General features: G+C 42.8%; 1 protein-coding gene across 7 annotated transcripts in view; it reads left to right on the top strand.

Moving 5' to 3' along the window:
• Window positions 1-24,687, top strand: part of TCF20 (transcription factor 20) — a 131,135-nt gene that overhangs the window by 64,194 nt on the left and 42,254 nt on the right. For 2 of the 7 annotated variants that reach the window (XM_041481437.1, XM_041481432.1), the window contains exons 1-2: window positions 239-642; window positions 18,937-24,561. In XM_041481437.1, the coding sequence (XP_041337371.1) occupies window positions 622-642; window positions 18,937-24,561 (5,646 nt within the window). In that variant the 5' untranslated portion in view covers window positions 239-621. Of the gene's footprint in view, window positions 1-147; window positions 204-237; window positions 643-18,936; window positions 24,562-24,687 lie in introns of those variants that run through there. The other 5 variants (XM_041481436.1, XM_041481434.1, XM_041481439.1 and 2 more) reach the window with 4 other exon arrangements.

Genomic DNA, 24,687 nt, shown 5'->3' with positions numbered 1-24,687 from the left:
GGCGCGCGCGCTGGCTCCGCCGCCGCCCGCCGCCATTGGCTGCCGGGGGTCAGGTGACCCCGTGTTATTTCCTGTGTGTGTGTGAGGTGTGAGTGAGGGGAGGAGGATGGCACCGGACGCCCCCGCGCCCCCGCCCGNNNNGCCCCGCCCGCCCCGCCCGCCGCGGCGGAGGGCGCCGGGCACGGCGGCGGGGGGGGTCTCAGGTAAGGGGAGGCCGTGCTCTCCCGGGCTGTGTCGGTGTGTGAGGGAGGCCTGGGGAGGGATTGCGAGCTCCTGGCGGGGGGAGCCGAGGTCGCCTGGGCGTGTGGGAGGGGATGTGAGGGTCTGATCCGTGAGTTGGGGGGCGAGCCCTGGGTATGAGGGGGCTTGTGAAAGGGCTCCTGGGAAGTTTAACCTTCTCCTTCCCCCTCCCCCCGTTTTTTATTTATTTATTTTTTTTTTTCTTGAAAGAAAACAAAAAATGTTTACGTGTGTTCGAAGACGCGCTCGTGCTACCTGGTGGGGTGCCCACCTGTTTTCCTGTCCCGGAAGAATGGGTTTTTTTGCAAGAATTGTGAAGTTTTTGTGGGATTTGGTGTTTTCGTTGAAGAGATAAACGATTAAAACTGTTGGAGAAGATGGATGGACAGTGCTCAGATTGTAGTAGGTGGACAGGCTGTGTTGGGAATGCTTGAGGTTTGCAGTGCCTCTCTGCTTTTTGGAGGTTCGACGTGGTCGTTGCTTATCTGCAGAGATAATCAGGATATAATGTGTTTGGGCTGCTGTGAGGATCAGTTTGTCTTTTCTTAATGGTGCTTACCTTGCTGGAAGTTGTGTTTAGGGCTGCAGTTGGAAGTTATTTTTCCTGCCTTGAGGGAAGGAATAAGAGAAAGTTATGTAACGTGAGTGTTCTAACCTATGTATCAGAGCTGCCTAATGGTACTGGGGCTCTGTTGTTAACCTGAAAATAAGAGCACGTTTGTGTGTGAATCAACAAGTGACTGTCTCTCTGGGTAGATTTGGCTCCACCAGAATCCTTTATTTCTTATGCATACTGTCTTTTCCTGCATTAAAGGGGCAGGCAGTTTGATTAAATTGCAGCATTGTTTTCTGTACCATTCCGTGGTTTTTAAGTCTTCCTTTGAAAACAAAAGGAGAAGAAGAGGTACACCTGTGAGAGGATTGAGTTTCAGAGGTTTCTGTGTTTAGGTTAGCATTTCGAGAGCTATCCATGTGTGTGTCGCTTGTTGCCATCTGTTGCTGCATGCATGGGTAATTCTTTGGAGAGTATGATTTTTAGCATGCTTCCTGACCAATGATGTGCATGGAGCAGTTGGATCACCTCTACTCAGATTTTATAGAACAATGAAGTGGCTGGATGATGGAGATGCAGCAGCTTCTGGATTAGGTTTGTAGCACGCTGGCTGAACTCAATTCAAGAAGAGCTGATTTCTTTTACACATTTTCCAGACTTCTTTTGTCAGATAAGCTTGTTTTTTGAGGCTTATTGATGGGTATTACGTAGCCTAACCAAGTGCATTTGGTTAAGTGTATGTGATAAACAATTTTTAGTACAGTTATTTGAGTTTTAATTTTGGCTGAAATGTTTCTGGTTGGGTTGTTTCTTTCTTTCTTTCTTTCTTTGTTTCTTTTGCTTTAAATCTATATCTCTTAATAGGGTTCCATGTTATTTCACTTTGAGTTGTTTGAAGCTGTATTATTTAATCTTAATATTAGGTTCCACTGGCATTTAAAAAGGCAGCTGCATTAGTATACTGCAGAGAGAATTACTGTTAAAAAAAGGAAAAAGATTTATTTGCTCAGTCATCTGTCTCCTAAACTTTGTTAATGCTACAAGGAGAGGAGGATAGCCATTCTTCATTTCTGTAAATTGCTGGTACATGAAATGCATATTGTGTGTTCTGGTTAAGTTAACAAGCAAGCTACTATGCTATTTGAGTGAAAGTATGACAACACTTTTTATACGAAAAATACTACTTTCCTATTGTACTCTTTTAAATCTTGTAGTTTTGGGATAGCTTTTGGGCTTTGTGTCATTAGGTTTAAATGTCTAGGGGGAAGTTCCTGGACTTTTTTGCTGGTTTGCTATTCTTCAGACTACTTAGTTTTATGTCTGTTAGCATCCTTTCCAGTAGAATTGTCTGTGTTTTGACACAATTTGGGTTTTAACCTTTAAATCAGTTCTCAGAGATTTTGGGTTTGGTGAAACATGGGTTTTTGCTGAAACATGTACTTTCCTATACCTTTGCAGCCTGGGGCAGGTTAAGCAGGGTTCCCTGTATGGAAGCTGTGGGAGCAGCTTCATCATTTGTGACTTTGATAGGAGATCAGGAATTTTGGTTTTGTTGTCGTTTCTTTTCTTTGTTACTAATGCTACGTAAAAATAACCTGAAGTGAACTTTTATTAAAGGAGTAAATCTGTTTCTATAATGCATAAATAAGAAGTGAAGGTTATTTAAATGAAGGAGAACTTATTTGTGTATTAGTTGTAAAGGAGACCTCTTTTTATTGCCAGAAGCTTCCTTAATCTTCAGCTGAAGAAATAGGCTGTTACTAACCTGTTTGCTACATTTTAAAGGGGACTCAGAGTGTAAGTAAAAACATTTTTATTGGTTCTGTGATTGATACATGTATAAAGTTTGTAGGACCGAGAGTGAAATGTGTAGGATTTTGAGGTTTTTTTTTCCCTCTCCCGCTTCCTGTTGTGGAGATGTGTGCAAAGACAACCTTTTTGGGCTCTTAGGACACTGTTAAAAAGAAAATAATTGCACACCCCGTTTCTCCCTGTTTAGGTGACGTTTGACTAACCCAGCCACTGGGCACAGCAGAACGGCAATGATGCTGCTCTTGGAAGGGTCCCTGCGTAAGAGCTGCAGTGCACGTGTCCTGTTGCTATTCGACAGCTTGGCATGCTGCTCTCTGGAGTGAGGGCATAATATGCAATAAACTTGAATAATTTCATGCTGCTTCCTTGGCTTCTCTATAATTTGAGATAAGGATGTTTAAGAGTTTATAGCTGGCTTATGCATATCCTGCCTTTTGACACAGGGCATGCCAGATCTCCATTTGGGTGGGATAGCTTTTTAATTAAAGCACGTGTTTATTTTTTCATACCTTGTTCAGTTACGTTTTATACTTATGAAAAGTTTTACACTTATGTTTTGGGAACCCGAGTTCTTATAAGTTGCAAAGACTTAGTAATGCTTTTGGCAGTGCTAGCTTCTCAGACTTCAGAGTGTGCCTTTACTGGCTGTGTCAGAATTGGTGTTACTTCATCCCGTGGTAGGCCTCTGAAATAGGAAAGATTGTGGGTGGCCGTTTCTGAAGAGCCAACTTAACTGATTTGTTGGTGGAGACTGGACTGAGACCAACCAACTCTTCCCATTCAAGAAATTAAAACTGCAATTTGGTAGCAAAAGATGTTTTTATTTACTGCTTTTGGTGAAATCTCTTTCAAAATAACATTTTAATTTCTGGTTTAGCTTTTGGACTTCTAAAATCAAAAATAAGGGCAGTCTTAAGTGTTTAAACCCACTTCTCATAGTGTTGATATGCTATGTATAATTTTCCTTGTTGTAGAAAAGCATTTAGTGTTACTGGTAGGGAACACAAACATAGCGTAAGCAGAGGTGTATACTTCTCTAAAATCATACAGGAGAGGCAGTTCCTGTAGTGGGATTCTGATGTTCAATTCTGTTCCTATCAAACTGTTCTTACTTATAAAAAGGGAAAAAAAACAGGTGGTTCAGTTATTCTTATTGCCCAGGTCCCACTCCTGATGGTTCTTGACTAGACTTCAGTCTTGACTGAACTAGGAAAGTTGAAGATGTCTTCAGCCGTGTACAGCACTGCTGGTGCATCTGTATCACACTGGTGTCTGGCTGCACCACTCCTCGATTGCTGCAGCTGAGCCTTTCCACTGGTGCTCACCACTAAGATAAATATTGATTTGTTTGGGGTCACTTGGCAAAGCATGTGGCGTTCTACACTATAGATGTACATGGGTTTCCTTTCATTTTAAGAAGAGGAAAGGACAAAAATAAAAAGCAAGATCCAAAGACTCAAAAATCAAGACTGATATGTAGTCAACAGTGGATTCTGTTTGGTCCTGTTGGAGGATAAGATCTGCTATGGGTGCTGTAGATTCTGTGCTTTGCTGCCTGTTTGCCTTTGAAGACAAAAAAAATATAGAATTGCATTTTACCAGCTCTTGAACTTCTTGCTGCCTTCATGAACAACAGCACAAGCAGTCAAACTTCCAGTGTTGGTTACAACAGAGCAGTGATCTTTCAGTAAGACTCCTGTTTCTTCTTGCCTCTTACCATTGATTCCTCAAGAATGGAGCTAAGCAGTGGTAGCCAAAAGTGCAAGCATCCTCTTGTCAGCTCAGCCTGGTGACAGTGAATATGCCTGTGTTTTTTTCCAGTGCTTTTTGTATTTCTCTTTTCAGTCTTTGTAACCTGTGATGATATTGGAAGAGAGGAAAAAGAGTTACCAGGTTCTTTGTCAGGGAGTACTGGCTTGAATCCCTTGAGATTTGACCTGTTCTCCCTTTGAGAAGATCGTTGTTTCTTGCCTGAACTGTGATGCAACAACTAGAAAAAAGCTATGAAAATTATTTTCTTTCCCCCTACCTCTTCATTACAAGCACACAGCATGCCTGCGTTCATACCAATATCTGTGTATGGAATTCATTGTCTGTTCTGTGCTGGAATATGATGACTTATTTTGTAGTATTTTACTAGTATAAACTCAGTCATCTAATTGCTAGTAAATTGCAAATCCTAAACAGAACCCTCTGATGAGCTCTGCTAAGAACTCCCTACTTAGCTAGAAATTGTATAGGGAGCTGCTATGCTGGAAGCTTTAGTACAGTTTATTGGAAGTATTGTTCATATCACTTTCCTTGTAAATTAGATGCTGCAAAGTGTCTTTTTAATAGCTTTTAACTGATCTAAAGAGTTGGTATTATAAAAGCTAACTGAATGGCTTGTGTCCATGTACAGCATCACTAATGACTGGGAAAAACATACCTAAAACTTATTAGCTGAAAGAAAAATATGTGCTGTCATACTTGCCAGAAAAGGCATAAACCTTCATACACCATAATGACATGTTGTTAATCAACCTTCAGTTTGATATCTACAATTTGCTGTTATCTTTGTTCATATGCCTGGATACTCTTGAATTTCACTGGGATTTGATTTGTTTAACAGTGTTTTCTATGAGTAGATGTTCTGGAATAGTGGAAATGCTATATGTGATTTTTAAAAGCTTAACATAAATGGGAATGCTGTGTGATTAGCATTATGTTTTCTGCTGGAAATACAAAACATCAGGGCAGAAACAGTGTGTGAGGTTCCTGGAGTGTGTGTCCCCTGACACAAATGATGAGGTGTCAAACTAGGGAAGGCACCTGCTGGTCCTGTGGTTTGTGAACAGAGAAGGACTGTTGGATGATGTGATGGCCAGAGAACATCCTGGGCAGAGTGATCATGCAAGGATAGTTTTCAGTTCTTGGGGAAGTAAGGAGGGGAGTCAGCAGAACTTCCGTGTCAGACTTCCAGAGAGCAGGGAGTCTGGCCTGTTCAGGAGCCCAGTTGACAGAGCCCCTTGGAAGGCATTCCTGAAGGGCAGAGGAAGGTTGGACATTCCTCAGGAAGGAAATCTTAAAAGTGCAGGAGCAGGCTGTCACCATGTGCTGAAAGATAATCCAGCAGGGAAGACTAGTCTCTCTGAACTGAGAGCTTTGGCTGGAACCTGGGGAAAATAAAAAAGACACGACCTTTGAACCAGGGGGCATTAAACTCAGGATGATTACAAGGATGTTGTGAGGTTTCACAGAAAGAAAATTAGAAGACCAAAACCTAACTAGAACTTAGTCTGGCTGCTACTATGAAAGACAATAAAAATATTTCTGTAACATACATTAGCAACAGAAGGAGGGCCAAAGAGAGTCCTTTATTGGATGTGTGGGGAAACAAAGTGACAAAGAATGAGGAAAAGATTAAGGTGCTTAATGCCTTTTTTGCCACAGTATGTAAGACCAGTTGTTCCCTGGGCATCTAGTCCCCAGAGCTGGAAGACAAGGATGAGGAGAAGAAAGAAGCTCCTGTAATTCAAAGGAAAATGGTCAGTGACCCTGCTACACCACTCACAGGTACTGATGGACTTGGCAGAAGTGCTCCCTGAGCTGCTTTCCATCACAGTCCCAGCTACCTGGGGAGATCCCAGGTGATTAGAAGTTGGCACACCTGGTGGTAATCTACGGTAAGGACTGGAAGGGGATCTAGGGGACTACAGGTCTGTCAGCCTGACCTCTGTGCCAAGGAATGTCGTGGAACAGACCCTAAGTGCCACCATGTGGCATGTATGCTTCAACCAGGTCTAGTGAACACGTGTTTAGGAAAGTCAAGTCCTACTTGACCAACCTGATCTCCTGCAGCAAGGTAACCTGTTTAGTGAATGAGGGAAAGGCTGTGGATGTTGCCTAGCTGGACCTTAGGGAAGCTTTTGATAGTGTTTCCTCTGGCATTCTTCTGGATAAACTGTCTGCTCGTGGTCTGCAGGGGTGCCCTGTTTGCTGGGCGAAAACTTGGCTGAATGGCCAATCTCGGAGTGGTGACGAATGGCGTTGTGTCCAGCTGGCAGCCGGTCACGAGTTGTATTCCCCAGGGCTCTGTGCTGGAGGCAATCCTGTTTAATGTCTTCACTGATGATCTGGGTGAGGGAATTGAGCGCACCCTCAGTCAGTTTGCAGATGACACCAAGCTGTGCAGGAGTGTTGATCTGGTGGAGCGCAGGAAGGCTCTGCAGAGGGATCTGGTCAGACTGGATTGGTGGGCCAAGGCCAGTGGTATGAGGCTCAACAAGCCCAAGTGCCAGGTCCTGCACTTGGGTCGCAACATCACCATGCAGTGCTGCAGACTGGGGGGGAGTGGCTGGAAAGCAGCCCAGTGGATCGACAGCAGCTGAGCACGAGCCAGTGTGTGTGCCCAGGTGGCCAAAAAGGCCAGTGGCAATATGGCTCCTATCATATTAGTTATAGTGTGGCCAGACCCTGTATGCTTGTCAGGCACCTTGAATCCTGTGTCCAGCTTTGAGCCTCTCACTACAAGAAGGACATTGAGGGGCTGGAGTGCATTCAGAGAAGGGCAGTGGAGCTGGTGAAGGGTCTGGAGCACAAGTCTTAGGAGGAGCAGCTGGGGGAGCTGGGGTTGTTTAACCTGGAGAAAAGGAGACTCAGGGAAGACCTTATCGCTCTCTACAGGACTGAAAGGAGGCTGTAGCCAGGTATAGTTCAGTCTCTTCTCCCAAGTAACAAGCAATAGCACTGGAGAACATGGCCTCAGTTTGTGACAGGGGAAGTTTAGATTCAATATTAAGAAATATATTTTACCTGAAGAAGTCAAACATTTGAACAGGTTTTCTAGCAAAGTGGTGGAGTCACCATCCTTGGAGGTACGTAAAAAGATGTGTAGATGTTGTGGTTAAGGACATGGTTTTGTGATGGCTTTGTCAGTTCTACAAGAGGGGCTGGATTTGATAATCCTAAAGGTCTTGTACAAGCCAGTGGATTCCATGATGCTATAAACCATGTTTTTCCCTTTTGTTTCTCATCTTGCATTCAGGGGAAAAAGAATGAATGCAACAGTATTCTGTCATGTTGTGTAAGCTGGTTTGCCACTATAAGTTTTCTGTATTTCACTTCATGTGTGTAGATGGGGGAGGTTTCTCTTCCCTCCCTTATCCAACATTTTAGCATGAAATGTGTACATCTGATTTTCTGATATTCTTGATCCTGACCATACCTTATGTGTATTGCTACATAAAATTGGTCTTTTAGATAGGTTTTGATGAGTATAATAATAATAGATACTCAGCAGGCAGTAAATTAAATGGGTTGGGCAAAATTGTTACAGAAGGAGGTAGCAGATTGTCTTTGTATTGCAGGGCATTGCTGAGTGAGTGGCAGATTCTTTTCTGTAGTGTTGGAGAGCGGAAGTAGCAGGAGCATAACTGAGAATTACTCCTAAGTGACACTTTTTATTTTGCATGAGAAAACTGAACCGTGCTGTTCTTATTTCCCTTCCATCTAAATCACTGCATTTTAATGGAGAAACATCTCATCCCATGTTACTCTGAGAGTGCATAAAGAGAACTCTGCTGCAGAATTGTCTGTTTGCTGGCTATGGTAGGGCACTGGTTTTGGTGATGAGCTGGGCGTCCATTGCAGTGTGGTGTTCTGCACCTTTACAGTTCTGACTTCAAGTAATATAATATTTACTTTGGAGAGCAGGGATTCTTGCATTCTGGCCTTTTTTCCTTTTGCTCTGTGTACTTTTCTACATTTGGTGTCTTTCACCTTTTCTATATTAGGTGTCTCTTGTATTCTGGTTATGAGAGACAAAGCTGTGTTCTTGCTTGCGAATTGCTTGCTTGAGTACATTTTTATTTCAATGATGGTAGTATCCTGCAGTTGGGATATAGCAATTTGACTTGTCATGTGTTCATTTTGTTCGTTTCCTTGTCTTTTTGCCTTGCAGGAATACAGCTTGTTTTATGTTTGAAAGGTGGAATTTATGGAAAACCAAAGGGGAGTGTATATATAATAGAGCTGCTGAAAATAGCAAGGGGAGAAGAGGTTAATTATATGTATACTCTGCAGCATAGTCAAAACCCTGTTACAGCTGGCAGAAAAACTTCAGTAAACCTGGGTCAAACTCGCCAGCGAGAGCACATCTCTCAGCTCGATGAGAAACAGCACTGGGGGGTTCCTCAAAGTGGAAGGGAGGAGGATTTAGGAAATAAATGTCTTTGCTTATGCACACAACTGTAATGTTCATAAAGACTTTGTTGGTCTGTGTTTACTCATGGAATGTTGGCTCTGTGTGCATTGGCTTTCTGGATTAAACGAAGGCGTAAGGTCCTTTTGGTCACTTGGTTAACAGGGCTTGAAGAATTAAATCAGGAACAATTCTCAAGATGCAAGTAATTTAGTTGCCATCTTTCTATCTAAAACAAGATAACAAACTTCATTTTTTCAAAGAAAGTTGGGATGTTTTAGAGCAGGGGTGAAAAGAGATGTAGTCCTCCTTTTTTTGGTAATAGAACACTAGAACTACATTAGCATTATGAGATGGTTGTGTGTTATCCATCATGTATGGTTTATGTTAATTGTACCTCTTTATTTAGCCTCCTCATGAGAGGAGATAGGTGGAGACAGAAACAGTGGAGTCTCCTGGTTTTGTTTTTTCTCTCCTCCCTGGTGTACAAGGTGAATGACTGGAGGAGTGTGAGAACTTAAACTTAAGAGAATGATGGGACTGATTCTGAGAGCAGAGGACCATCTAAACTCCCTCTGTCCTACTTTCAAATATTAACTCTAGCATTTCCAAAAATTATGCTCTGCGTGCAGTATCTTTTTTATCCTTCACTAATCAGTATTTACAGAGGCTTTTTTTCTGCTCTGGTTTTGGATTCATCCCTCCTCTTTCTTTTCAACTGCTGACTTCCTTTGGAGTATATCCTCTAGGATATGACATGGAAGACATGCAGTGGAAGCTTTGTCCTTCAGCTTTCCAGCTTCAGACACTCCTGACAGTATCACTGTGGTGATACAGAAAGCGAAAGGAGAAGGCATAAACCTGGCTGTGAGAAGATCTCTAATTGTAGGTTGTTAATTTCTGTGAACTGCTTATGCTCATTAGAGTTAATTTTGTGCCTGTGGTGTGGTCTGACTGCTGTTGGCATTCCCTGCCTTTGGCTGTGGCAACAAAACTTGGAGGTGTGGAGTTCATTGGTTACAGTGGCTTGAGTTTAAAACCTAGATTTTTCAGACTTCTAACTGAGGTGTGTTAGAAGTTGAATCACTTTATATGCATAAAGTTGACATAGAAAGATTGCTTCTGAAAGGTTTTGACTCAGCGGGGGAGCTGGTGAGAGTGAACCAATGTAAGTGCTTTAGGCCAAGGCTAAGTATAAACCTCAGGAGTTGCGAGCCGTTTGCTACAACATTGCTTTGTGCTGCCTTCTCTCTCTTCTCATGTCTGTTGGTTATGCCAGTGGAGCTACAGTGGGGATGCATAATGAAGTGGTTCAAGAAACTGGTCCAATCTGAAAATTTCAAAGAATGCCTGCAGGGGTGGGGATGGGTAGATAGGAAGGGAGAGGACCTTCTTAAAATATTTCTACCTCTGAAGTAGTCTCTTTGTTGAATTATTTAAATGTATAAAGTTATTTTGTATTAATCTGAACTGTTTCTCCTGTCTCCGTGTAAGTGTGGCTGTAGTCTTAGACGCTCCCTGTTAGTCTCAGAAGATAAAGCTTACTGTAAGAATGTGTCTGCTTCAGTTTGTGGCTTCAACATGAGGCAGATGCTGTGGAATCTGAAGTGTGGAGAAGTGAGCAAAGAATTTAGAGGCCATAGGTTTTAGGAGACAAGGAGAAACGTTAGGCAAAGAAAAAGTTCTTGTCCTTCTAGTGTGAAAATCTTACAATGCTGTGGAATCTGAAGTGTGGAGAAGTGAGCAAAGAATTTAGAGGCCATAGGTTTTAGGAGACAAGGAGAAATGTTAGGCAAAGAAAAAGTTCTTGTTCTTCTAGTGTGAAAATCTTACAAATGCCTTGAATTTTTTTTTTTTTTTTGAGACAAGTTCACACAGTTCTTATGTTTGATGAAAATTAGATTTCTCTCCAATTTTTTTATCAGTAAACTTGATATGGCCTTGACTGTATTTTCTTTTAAAGTGTGCCTTAGCAGTAGTATTTGCAGACCTTCCACATTCAAATTCATCTTAAATCTGCATTGATTTAGAGGTATGAAGTGCTGAATTAATAGGAAGAATGATAACCTTGACTAGTGAAAATTGAAAGTGTTAAAGCGAAATTTTTTGTCTTACCTTAAAGGAACAAAGACTATCTATAAGATGATTGGAAGGTGTGAATTTGAGTACAGCTTTTCTGCACTTGAACAGTAATTCTTTAATTTGTTAGTTTAGGTAGATCAAGGTTCTATTTCTACCTGATTTTAATGTAACTGCCTATAATGTAAATAGGTGGTATTATCTTCAACAATGGTTTTATCCTAATCAATGGATATAATTCTTGTGTACAGTGCATAGCCTCTATTGTAATAATACTTGCACATAACTGACACAGATTTTATGTCAATTTACTTCATTTGCATTGAGGAGCTCCCAGGAGTCTTAGTTACAGGCTCATTGCACCAGACGTTGTAAAAAAAGAATAAAAAGGTGTAATTGTATAGACTGTTGAATAGAAAATACAGACATATTACAGGTACTATTTAGTATGACCCTTATAAGTATTCATCTTAGCAACTTGTCATCAAGACTGGGGCTACAGCTTAGTGTGAAAAATTACAGAAGTTAATCAAAAATAATGTGTGAGGATGGTGGGCTTTTATTTCCTCCACTGTACAGTTCTGAGTGTTTTAGATACTGTATAAATTTCTGCACAGAAAGTGGGAGCTTGGGCAGAGAGAACCTGACAACACTGCTTGCACTTTACTGTTTTTCTCTTGCAATTAATAATTGACATCTCCTTTTCATTGTTTTGTAACTGGAAGGTGAAGGTTTAGTGAGAGCTGTGGCGCCTCTGCTGAGCTCCCTGTCTTGCAGGTCTGAGGAGGAGCAGATCAGAAGTAGTTCTTGAAGTGAATGTTCAGATTTTGCTGTACTGCCATGGCAGATATCAGGTTTGACTGCTTGAAGACATAGGGGGTATGGACGCAGGTCAATCTGCAATAAGAGGTATATAATGAAGTGATGAATTGCCAAAATTTTTGGAGGACTAGTGTGGTGGATTAAGATGTGCCATCAGCTGATCTGCAGCTTGGGCAAAAAAAAAAAAGATGAGCTGAGGGTTCAGTATTTTTTTCATTTTGGTGTTAGGAAGGGTAATTCAACTATTGTGTAAAGACTAAGAGCCTTTTAAATATGAGCTCCTGATTTCAAGTGCCCTTCAGTAGCCGCACCACTTAAAACAGTTCCTGCTGTGTCTGTTTTGCCGGTACAGATGTTTGTGTAATGATACAGTGAATGGATCTGTCAGGTCAGAAATGGCTTTTCTCCCTCACAGAATTTCCTTGACCCTATCAGTTCCCTGATCTGACTTGCTGGTGAATGGCTGTGTTAACACCACAGAGAAGGCTGGACCTCTTCAGCTGGGCTAGAGAATACTGACCCTATATGTGGGTCCAAAATTGCTGTTTTAATCTTTGACATAAAATGGAATCTGACTGATTTGCATAGATTTTTATTAAAATAGCAGTGTCTGTTAAAAATTTGGATGGATAACTTTCAACAAGAGGTTGGTAGATTTTTGAAAGCTATTTAAGTGCATCTGTGCTGTTGATTGAGACTGAGAACCAATGGCATAATAATAAAATCAGTTACATACCATCAGCCAAAATTCTGCTGAACTTTGATCATTTGTTATATTTCTAGAAATATATGTTTTCATAGTACTACAACTTAAATCTTAAATACTGGCTTACAACAGAAGTTGTTCTTGTCAAATTTCTTCTTTCTTCATGTTTAGGAATATGAATTTAACAGTACACTTCACTAAAAGTGCAAAGCTAAACTGGAGATGGTATTTTAGTTTTTTTCACTTAGTGAGTAAGGAAAACTTGAAGATGCAAAAAAGTCTGTGTATGTCTTGTTGTTATAGAAATGTTTTTTTACAAAAATATTTTGGATGTGAGGGAAGAAAGCAGCAGCCAGGTAATAGCCACATGCAAAATTTGATTATTTTTTGTTTGTTGTTTGTTTACATGATGCCTTTTATTATAGCAGTTGAATGCTCTGAATATGTCTGCTCACATCTCCCCTGTGACATAGGAAGGTACACTGACTCCAGCTTACTGTGGTTGATCTTTTTCTGTGGTCACTTAAGGAAATATATGGAAAAAGATGTGAATGTAGATTGTTGTAGATCTAGCACAATCTCCAGAGCATTCCCCTCTCTCAACTGACAAAGCTCACTGTGCTCCTTCTGCCACGCTCATCTGTTCCTCACCCGTTCTGTGAGAACCATTTCCTTAATTGTTTGCATTTAAGCTCAATACATAATGACTTTCTGAAAAGCTGTACAGACATTTTGGTAAAGAAGGCATAGTGTGTCTGTGAGATGATGGAAGCTAGTTACAATCCATTTGGCCAAGCTGTAGCTTATTTGAGGAATTTTTTGATAGAAGTTTTCACTAGGAAGGACAAAATTAAGTTTTGGCGTCTTGTTTTTTTTTTGGTCAAGATCAGTATTACCACTGATTTGCAAGACATGTTACTAATACCTGTTATTAATAGGTACTTAACCATGTGTAGCCACTACATATGGTTTCTAAGACATGCTGTGTTTTTTTAGAATTATAAAATTCAGTTTCCATTAATGCAGTATTCTGGGTTTAATTTAATTTTTATCTACTTTGCAAGATACTTCAGTCTGGCTACTTCCATAAGGTCCGGTGCTCTCCGTGGTACGTAACTGTATCCTGTTTCAGCTTTGAGTGGTATAGTAGGGTTTGTTTGACAGAATATATCCTGATGGCTTGGTGAGAGCCAGATCTGACTGTAATTTTCTGTAGAAGTGTGGTGGTGAATAATATCAGAAACATGACTTTCTGAAAGAAGTGAGCAGTGACTGTTACTGCGTGGACAGTCTGGTGACGGTTTGAAGAGCTGACTGTCTTGGTTTACTTCTATAGCACACGTAATGTTGAAACAAGTCTTCTCCTTTTTCTTTTAAAAAAGCATCAAATGTAGAAGAAATAAGTTATATATGTTACTTTGTTAAATGTAGTCTTAGGTTTGATCTTTAAATTAATCTTCTTGTGGCGTAGGTGGCTGATTTACCTTTTCTTAAAAGCAGCAGTGTTCCTCCAAAACTGTAACAAGGTCAGTCTATTCCCAGTCATGGATCAGGTGTGCAGGTAATAACTCTGTACCTGAAGAAATGAGGATTAGCAACTTGGCCTTGACAATAGAAATGGTACTCAGTACATGGAAATCCTTTTTTTCTCTATTTCTGGCTGAATTTGGAGCATGGGCATTATTTCTTACAAAATATACTCCTGAATTGCTCATACTCAGGTTCTGGCTTTTGAGATTGTTTTGGTTATGTGTGTTCTCTGCTAGCTGAAGAAGATAGAATAAGGAAGGACAAAAATAGTGATTTTTGCATTTTGTATGAGTTGTGGCAAGAAATGGCTGCAAACTTCTCTGTACAGGTACATCTGTCACTTGCACAGCATTTAGCAAGTGAGTCTATTTTAATCAGAACTGCGGACACTCTTACCCTCCCAACTTCTTGGTGTAATTTTCGCTTATGGAAAATACTGTCTTACTGTTCATCACCTGCCTTTTAACTGCATTTTCTTTCCTGATAAGCATGCTAGGAAGTGAGAGGCTTTTGACAGAGCACTGAAGATATATTGCATTTGACTGCTGCCTGAGACTTCTCTGCACAGATGGATCGCGGTAGTCAACCCAAATGTAAAGAAAATTTAACAAAGCGGAAAGACCTCACTTATGTCCTACTGAATGAGCTGGTGGTGCTTTCATTTGCTCCTTTATAGGCTTATAGTCAAGAATTAGGCGTGTCTGCACAGTGTTTTGGTTTTTAGTTCACTTACTGTGAGCTGTCTGTAGTGATGCATCACTATGTTGGCATCAGTGTTACGTGGGGAGATCTGGGCAGCTGTCCTGTTGTTTGTCCAGTCTTTGATAATCAGGACAGAAAGAGTTGTAAAGATTTATGTGGCTGTGAAAGAAGGCCTAGCATGGTACATTGCAGAAGATCATCTCACAGAGTAATCTTGATGTGGGAGTACTGATGAGTTATGTTAATCAGCACTGGTCGGGGGCACTCTGATGCACATGCAGGAACTATTGAAAGATGCTTACAGGCTGTTGACTAACACTGGATAATTTGCACACAGCAAGGTCACAATGCAGTAGCTTCATATTTTGAGGAAGCACTGTGTTAACAAATTTCTGTGAGGCTGTTTCAAATGATTAAATGGGAGGGAAAATCTGCATTATGCTTAAAAATAAGTTCACATGAAGAAGGTCAGTTGATGCAGTGCTTGAAATAATTTCACATGTTTCACAAATAAGTCTGAGATTTGGGTAAGAGGACCTATTGCTTTTTCCTATTCAAGACTTCTGTGCAGTGATTCACAGTAAGGCTGTTTTTTATCAGCCACACAAGCTTGTAATATGTTTCCTTTGTTCCTGCCAGGTTGAAGGCAAATTGTGATTACTGGGCTGTTGGGGGAGAAATGAATGTGTTGAGCAAAGTGAAACTGCTTAGCCTAGTGAGTGTAGTCTGCAGTGTCTAGATGGATGTGCTTAGATGGCTCTACAGCTACAGGCTATAAATACTTTAAAGTCATGCAGCTTTACTGAGAGAGCTGCATGCACGTGTAGCAAGAGTGTAGGTGTGACACTGGAGTAGTGCAAGCTGTGCCGACTCTTACCTTCCCTTTGAATAAACGAAGATGTTGCATATTGTGCGTGTTGGCAAGTACTGTAAAAGTGTGTAATTTGTGGCTGTTAACAAACACTTGTTTGGAGGCAAGACTTTGTCCCTTCTGCTGGGGATGGCATTATGGATGTGTACCTGTTTTTTATGATTGTGTTGTAGTCTCTAGTTGGCAGGTGCAGCGTTGTCCTCTTGAGATCGTGCATGAGGAGGAGTATGTACCAGCTGAAAATGTTTTCTTTAAAGGCTTCCAGTAAAAAAAAAATAATAAAACAGATACTTTTTTTACATGTGGATGGGGGTAGACTTTGAAGGCCTTACCTATCTGAATGTACTTTATTAACAAGACTTGTCCAGGGGATTATTCTCAGTGGTTTTGCTCAAAGTATAGCACTTAGATATAAGACTTTACAGGGCTGTTACTATTAAGAAAGGCTATTGCAGTAGCAATTGTAATAGTTCTGTATTTATAGCACATTAATGACAGGAAATGTGCTATATGTCTTAAGTTATCAGTGATGTAATGGGTTGGAGCACGTTCTATCTTTTTTTACTCCTGTTATTAATGAAATGCCTTTTTCTGGCAGCTGTTCTACTGGATATGTTACTCAAGTTAGGCTCCTTGTGAGATACTCAAAGCAAGTATTGTCCTGATGAAAACTTCTTATTTGTTTGTCAGGGTAAATTCCAAGATTGAAAAAAAAAAAAAAAAAACATAGAAGAAGAAAAATATGTTCTCCCTGTTTTGAGTTAGAATATATAACTTCTGTACTAAATAAATGTTACATGATTGCATGAGATTATGGAGGATAAGTATTTGTGCCTTGGTTGACCTTTACTGTATCTCTGTTCTTAATGGCATTTTACAGCATCTTCTGCAGTTTCTATTAATTATATAATTAAAATTACTCCTTTTTAATAGTGAACAAGTCTTAAGAATGTTTGCCAGCATTGTTAGCATACATTAGCTTGAAAACATAGCAGTTTTCAAGCCTGTTGGTAGAGTTACAGAGCACAAATATCATTCATCAATTAAAGTTTTTGTATGATGTAATGCAGAAGAGGCTTCCTGAGATCTTGTCCAAACTATGCAGAGTAAGCTAATACTCTTTAAAAACTGAGTGTGAGATTCTGTGGGAGACTGAGCCTGTGAGAGGCTGGAAATGTTGCTTTCATGAAAAGAGGATGGATGCCAAGCATGTGGTAGCCAGGGCGTGCACGCAGTCTTCATGGCACGTGAATGTTGCTGATTGCAGAGCCCCACACTGCTTATCTAGAGAAGCTGCTTTTAACATCTGCAGTTGCAGTAGATGTTCTCTTACCTTTAGCTTGATAACTTTCTTCTATGTATTTTTTTTCCCTCTTTCCCCCCTCATTTTTTTGCCATAACAGCAAGTCACAAAAAAAGAAAGAAGCTTGCCTTAGGTATCCCAATTTTAGTCCTACCCTGATAGGGCTGGAGCTTCAAACTAATAAAACATCAAAAGCGATAATTCAGAAAAGGAGGAGCTTATCCATAATAAGCCTGAATTGGACAGATTGGCACAGTGGCATTCATAGAAGTGTTATTCATGTGATATATGTAGTCTTTAAAATGCTAAAAAAGTGGAAGTTCAGCAGAACAGCAGATCTCTCTTATGACACTTAAAATATAAGATTAAAACAGCAGTAAAGTTGACTTCCTGGAAGAAGAGAGACAGAATTTGAGGTATTAACAATTTGACAGTTCCCTTTTGATTCTAGTAATATTATTACGTGCATCAACCTGCATGAACTAAGGCCGCAACACAAAGAGGCCTTTGAGTTAGAGGAAAGGGGCTGCAGAGACACGCCGTGCTGTGGGGTGGTTTTGTGCCTGTGTGTTCTGTAGCCTACACACACAGATAGTAGAAGATGAAAGACTCCAGGGATAGAGTCTTCAGTAGATAACATACATGTTAGTAAAAAAAATAACCTTGGGAGGCAGATGGAAAAAGAACTGGATGCCAAATCTTGCCTGCATCTCATTTGTGTGCCTGGGGTTTTTTTGTGAGTTTGGTGATCTACTTGAACAGAACTTAAGTCCAAAGCTAGAAATTAATTCTAAATGGGTCCAGCTGAACGTGGCAAACACAAAACATGGCTAAATATGAAAACATAATACAGGCAAGTTTTCCAGGAAGTCTCCAATCTGAGGAGTTGGGGTTCTGTTTCCTGGAAAAGTGTGAGCATTGTCTTAACGTTCTTTCAAAGGAAGGAGTCTCTCCAGGTGGCTTTATCCATTTTTTTTTTCAGGAAGAGAAAACCACAAGGTGTTTCAGACATGAAATACTTATGTCATCTGTTAATATGGGGGTTTTGTTTTGTTTGGTTGGTTTTGGTTTTTTGCTTTGTTTGTTTGGCTTTGGTGTTTAAAGGCAGCATACATTTACATACTTGTTCATTTCCGTACTTTTCTTAATGTATCTAGTAATGTGACAGGCTTTTATAGAGGGACTAGCCAGGGTCCCCAGACAATTCTGCAGTTGTGGTCCAGTCCTTGAGGGTAAGTCATAATTCCACATACTGAATAATATGTTGAAATACAGAGGAGACCCTTCCTGGAGTTTGTTTACTTATGAGTTGCTTATGTAAGTGTAGATCATACTCGGTATTCCAAAATATATATTCTGACTGGCAAGTGTTTTCAGTTGTGTTTCATTCAAGATAATATAAAAGTCCTGAGGAATGAAGTTGTAGGCTGTTTTGCTCAAATAGAGTGAACTTGTTTCAACTTTCCATCCTGTAAAGCAAAGCAGATGTCTGAGGGGGGAAATGCGATGTGTTGGTTTTCACCTAGGAGTGTCACTGGAATGACTCAGGAACTGAGCATTGAGTATGCTGGTGCCAGTTCTTTCACACACTCACATAGATCCTTTCATTGGGTTGTCTTGGTTTGAGCTTTGGTCAGTTGTATCTTGAGTGTCTGCTTATAGAGATCTTCCCAGTGTGAAACACAGACCTTGGATATCATTCCTGTGGTAAATCCAAGGGGGGTTTGAAAGCATTGCAGGGTTCTTGTCGCGTCTTTAAGCATGGAAGCAAAATACTTGGATTACTCCCAGTATTAGCCATAGGGAATAGCTGGACGGTGAGGATTGCTCTCATTTGCTTTGCAAATGTTGTTGGAAGTTTGTCTCTTCGGGGCACAAAAACACAGCCAGTGAGTGAATGATGATTGGGACATGTTAATGCTGGAAATGCACTCCAACTGGTAGTGGGCTACTGGCCTGCATTACCTGGAAGATTGGCAGGTTGCAAGACAAGGGGTTAAACATTGATGTACCAGAAAGTAGAAGAGAAATACTAAATTTCAGTTGCTGTTGAAGCAAGGAAATTGAGTGGGGTACTGGTGTGACTGGGAAACATATTATATCTTTTTTTTCCCCCTCTCTTTTTCTCCATATTTAGGAGGGCTTTCGAGCTACTGCTCTGCTGCTGAACAGCATGCAGTCCTTTCGGGAGCAAAGTAGTTATCACGGAAACCAGCAGAGCTACCCGCAGGAAGTGCACGCTTCATCCCGACTGGAAGAGTTCAGCCCCCGCCAGCAGGCCCAGATGTTCCAGAGCTTTGGAGGAGGTGCTGGCAGTGGACGTCGTGGAGCAACAGGAGCCTCTACAGCAATGCCTGGTGAGAGCTCTGGCCATCAGAGCTACCAAGGTTTCAGAAAAGAAGCAGGAGAGTTTTACTATATGGCTGCCAACAAAGATCCAGTGGTGTCAGGAGGGCAGCAGCCGCCTCAGCGCAGGCCTTCTGGACCAGTACAGAGCTATGGGCCCCCTCAAGGGAGTAGCTTTGGGAGTCAGTATGGGAGTGAGGGACATGTGGGCCAGTTCCAAACACAGCACTCGACCCTTGGGGGTGTATCTCACTATCAACAGGATTATACTGGTCCTTTTTCTCCAGGGAGTGCCCAGTATCAGCAGCAGGCTTCTAGCCAGCAGCAGCAGGTGCAGCAGCTGAGACAGCAGATCTATCAATCTCATCAGCCTTTACCCCAGGCTTCCAGCCAGTCTGCTTCTAGCACCTCACACTTGCAGCCAATGCAGCGTCCATCCACCCTGCCTTCCTCTGCTTCAGGCTACCAGTTACGAGTGGGTCAGTTCAGCCAACACTATCAGCCACCTTCGTCATCCTCCTCCTCCTCTTTCCCTTCCCCACAGCGTTTTGGCCAGTCAGGACAGAATTATGACGGAAGCTACAATGTGAATTCTGGGTCGCAGTACGAAGGCCATGCTGTGGGTTCCAATGCACAGGCCTATGGCACCCAGTCAAACTACAGCTTTCAAACTCAACCAATGAAAAGCTTTGAGCAATCTAAGCTACCCCAAAGTGGGCAGCAGGGGCAGCAGCAGCAGCATCCACCTCAGCACGTAATGCAGTATTCAAATGCTGCCACCAAACTCTCTCTTCAAAGTCAAGTGGGACAGTACAGCCAGACTGAAGTTCCTGTAAGGTCACCGATGCAGTTCCACCAAAACTTCAGTCCAATCTCTAATCCGTCTCCTGCTGCATCTGTGGTTCAGTCTCCAAGCTGCAGCTCTACCCCTTCTCCACTCATGCCAGGTGGAGAAAATCTCCAGTGTGGGCAAGGCAACATGTCCATGGGTTCTCGAAACCGAATCCTGCAGATGATGCCTCAGCTTAGTCCTACACCATCTATGATGCCAAGCCCCAATGCTCATGCAGGTGGATTCAAGGGGTTTGGACTGGAAGGACTGCAGGAAAAAAGGCTCACAGATCCAGGACTGAGTAGCCTGAGTGCTCTAAGTTCTCAAGTTGCCAATCTGCCCAACACAGTCCAGCACATGTTGCTCTCAGATGCCTTGGCACCTCAGAAAAAAAGTTCCAAAAGATCATCCTCTTCCAAGAAGGCTGACAGCTGCACCAACTCAGAAGGCTCCTCCCAGGCAGAGGAGCAACTCAAGTCCCCCATGGCAGAGTCCCTGGATGGTGGCTGTTCCAGTAGTTCAGAGGATCATGGGGAAAGGGTGAGACAGCTGAGTGGCCAGAGCACCAGCTCGGACACCACTTACAAAGGGGGTAATTTAGAGAGACCCAACTCCTCACCAGCACAAGGCTCTCAGAATGAGCCATCAAAACTCAGCAGCAGTCCTGCAGCTAGGGAGGATGTGGCCTCCCCTGATGGGAAGGAAGCTGTGGTGGCAGTTGAAAATGCCCCAAAAGTGAATGAAAAGGCAGTTGGGGTGATTGTCTCCCGGGAAGCCATGGCAGGAAGAGTAGAAAAGTCAGGTGGACAAGATAAACCTGCACAAGATGATGCTTCCACAGCCCCTCAGGCACCAGCTAGCACCAGTGGAGCAAAAGAAGCTGGGCATGCAGGGACACAGCAAGAAACTCAAGCAGGAGGTAAAGGGAGCAAAAGTGGCGATAACACTAACCATAATGGGGAGGGGAACAGCCAGCCTGGTCATGCAGTTGTTGGGCCAAATTTTCCTGCAAGAACAGAATCTTCCAAGTCTCCTGGTAGTTTAAGATACAGCTACAAGGATAATATAGCACCTGGTGTACAGAGAAGTATTGGTGGCTTTCCACAGTATCCATCTGGTCAAGAAAAGGGGGATTTTCCAGGGCATAGTGATCGCAAAGGCCGTAATGAGAAGTTTCCTAGCCTCCTACAAGAGGTTTTACAGGGGTACCACCATCATCCGGACAGAAGGTATTCTAGGAACGCGCAGGAGCATTCTGGGATGGCTGGGAGTTTGGAGGGAGCCATGAGACCCAATGTTTTAATTAGTCAAACCAATGAATTGACCAATAGAGGCCTCTTAAACAAAAGCATGGGGTCCCTCCTAGAAGGCCCTCACTGGGGTCCCTGGGATAGGAAGTCTAGCAGTGCAGCTCCAGACATAAAGCAGATAAATTTAGCTGATTACCCTATTGGTAGAAAGTTCGATGTGGAGTCTCAGTCTGCTGCCCATGAGGCAGGAGCACTCTCAGAGAGGAGATCAGTGATCTGTGACATATCTCCATTAAGGCAACTTGTAAGAGATCCTGGCCCTCACCCCATAGGGCACATGGGTCCTGAGGCCAGAAGCGGAAGGAGTGAACGTCTTGCCCCTGGCTTGAGCCAGTCAGTAATACTCCCTGGTGGTTTAGTATCCATGGAAACAAAGATGAAAGCTCACAGTGGGCAAATAAAGGAAGAAGATTTTGAACAGTCAAAGAGCTCAGCTAGTCTCAACAATAAAAAAACAGGAGACCATTGTCATCCTGCTGGCATCAAGCATGAATCTTTTCGAGGCAATGCCAGCCCTGGAGCTGCAGTCTCTGATGCTGCTCCAGACTACATGCCCCAGCAGGACAGCAGATCAACACAGATGAGACGAGGACCTGGCAGAACTGGAAGGGGTAAATCACCCTCTCAATATCAGGATCTTGCTGATAAGCTGAAAATGTCACCAGGTAGAAGCAGAGGCCCAGGGGCAGATCTGCATCACATGAACCCACACATGACACTATCTGAAAGAGTTAGCAGGGGTTCCTTGCATTCTGTCTACCCTCAGAATTCGGAAGGCCCATCTCTGGCTTCAGCATATCACACGAATGCTAGGCCTCATGCTTTTGGTGACCCCAGCCAGAGTCTGAATTCCCAGTATCATTACAAGAGACAGATATACCAGCAACAGCAAGAAGAATACAAAGATTGGGCAAGCAGCGCTGCTCAGGGTGTGATTGCTGCAGCTCAGCACAGACAGGAAGGAGCAAGAAAGAGCCCAAGACAACAGCAGTTTCTGGAAAGAGTAAGGAGTCCCTTAAAAAATGACAAGGATGGAATGATGTACCTTCAAGGTAGCTCTTACCATGATACTGGAAGCCAGGAAGCTGGGCGCTGTGTCATGGGGAGTGATGGTACTCAGAGCAAGTGCACCGAACTGAAACATGGCAGCCAGAAGTTGCAGCATCATGAATCTGGTTGGGACCTCTCTCGACAAACTTCTCCTGCCAAAAGCAGCGGCCCTCTTGGAGCAGCAAACCAAAAAAGATTTTGCCCTCAAGAAAGCGATGGGCATCGACGAGAGGAATCTACAGATTTGCCTAAGCCTAGTAATGCTATGCTTAGGCTCCCTGGCCAGGAGGACCAGTCTCCGCAAAACCCATTAATTATGAGGAGGAGGGTCCGTTCTTTCATCTCTCCTATCCCTACCAAAAGACAGCCACATGATATGAAGAACAGTGGCAGTGAAGATAAAGCGCGACTGATGACTTCAGCAAAAGAAGGAGCCGATAAAACATACAACTCCTATGCCCATTCATCTCAAAGCCAAGATGCTGGCAAGTCAGTTGCAAAGGGAGATTCCTTCAAGGACCTGCCAAGTCCTGATAATAGGAATTGTCCTGCTGTTTCCCTCACAAGCCCGGCAAAGACCAAAATATTGCCCCCAAGAAAGGGGCGAGGATTAAAACTGGAAGCTATTGTTCAGAAAATTACATCTCCCAATATTAGGAGAAGTGTTTCTACCAACAGTGCTGAAACTGGTCCAGATACTGTCACTCTTGATGACATCCTGTCCCTCAAGAGTGGGTCTGAAGGAGGAAATGTGGCTGGACATGGACCAGAGGCTGAGAAGAGAAAAGGAGAGATATCAGACCAAGTGGGGCCAGCAAGCCAGGATACAAGTGGTGAAAAAACTGTTCCAAGATCTTCAGAAGAGTGGCAAAGCAGCGAGGATGACAAAAACAAAAAAGAGATCCCCGAGACCGCCAGTATTGGCAAAGAGGGAGCAGGATCCAGTGCAGCACCAGCACCTTCTCAGAAGTCAGGTGGTCAGGGAAGGTCTGATGGATCTGTAAGTGGAGCTGGAACTCTGACCTTTTCTGACTCAAAAACAATTCCCCCTTCCAGTGTATTCATTTCTGAACCAAATCCAAAGTCTGAGGAAAAAGATGGAGATGTGACAAACATTTCACCCAAGCCAGATGGTTTCCCTCCAAAGGGATATTTCCCCTCTGGAAAGAAAAAAGGGAGGCCAATTGGGAGTGTGAACAAGCAGAAGAAGCAGCAGCAGCAACAGCAGCAGCTGCCTGTGCCCCCGCCTCCCCCACCAGCACCATCACAGCCTGCAGAAGGGGTGGGTGCTGGTGAGCCAAAGCCCAAGAGGCAAAGGAGGGAGAGGCGAAAACCTGCAGCACAGCCACGGAAGCGGAAGCCTAGACGGGCTGCTCCAATCGTGGAGCCTCAAGAACCAGAGATCAAGCTTAAATATGCTACCCAGTCTGTAGATAAAACTGACTCCAAGAATAAGTCCTTTTTCCCTTATATTCATGTGGTAAACAAGTGTGAATTAGGCGCTGTGTGCACAATCATAAATGCGGAGGAAGAGGAGCAGAACAAATTGGTGAGGGGTCGGAAAGGACAGAGGTCTTCAACACCCCCTCCTAGCAATGCGGAGAGCAAAGTGCTGCCCACCTCAACTTTCATGCTGCAAGGCCCTGTAGTAACGGAGTCTTCTGTCTTCGGGCATCTCGTTTGCTGCCTGTGTGGCAAATGGGCCAGCTATCGTAACATGGGTGACCTCTTTGGTCCTTTCTACCCCCAGGATTATGCAGCTACCTTGCCCAAGAATCCACCTCCAAAGAGGGCCACAGAAATGCAGAGCAAGGTCAAGGTACGGCACAAAAGTGCTTCTAATGGTTCCAAGACAGATACTGAAGAGGAGGAGGAACAGCAACAACAGAAGGAACAAAGAAGCCTGGCTGCTCATCCCCGCTTTAAGAGGCGGCACCGCTCTGAGGACTGTAGCGGAGCCTCTCGGTCACTTTCAAGGGGAGCTTCTTGTAAAAAAGCAACCACTGATGGTGGCAGTGGTGGTGAAAAGACTCCTTTGGACTCAAAACCGTCTATGCCCACTTCAGAAGGTGGCACTGAGCTGGAGTTACAAATTCCTGAACTACCTCTTGACAGCAATGAATTTTGGGTCCATGAGGGTTGTATTCTCTGGGCCAATGGGATCTACCTGGTCTGTGGCAGGCTCTATGGGCTGCAGGAAGCTGTGGAGATTGCGAGAGAGATGGTGAGTACCTAACCTTGCTATACAAAATTATTTTATTTCATTAGCAAATATATACCATTTGGAATACTGTTTTTCCTTGTTCTTCTCTCATGTCTTAAACCGCCATTTTAAAATCTTTAATAAATC

This window comes from Pyrgilauda ruficollis, unplaced genomic scaffold, assembly GCF_017590135.1.
Source record: "Pyrgilauda ruficollis isolate IOZ18807 unplaced genomic scaffold, ASM1759013v1 scaffold56, whole genome shotgun sequence".
Lineage (NCBI taxonomy): Eukaryota > Metazoa > Chordata > Aves > Passeriformes > Passeridae > Pyrgilauda > Pyrgilauda ruficollis.
The sequence above is the reverse complement of the archived record's forward strand: the minus strand, read 5'-3'. Positions and strand labels throughout refer to the sequence as shown.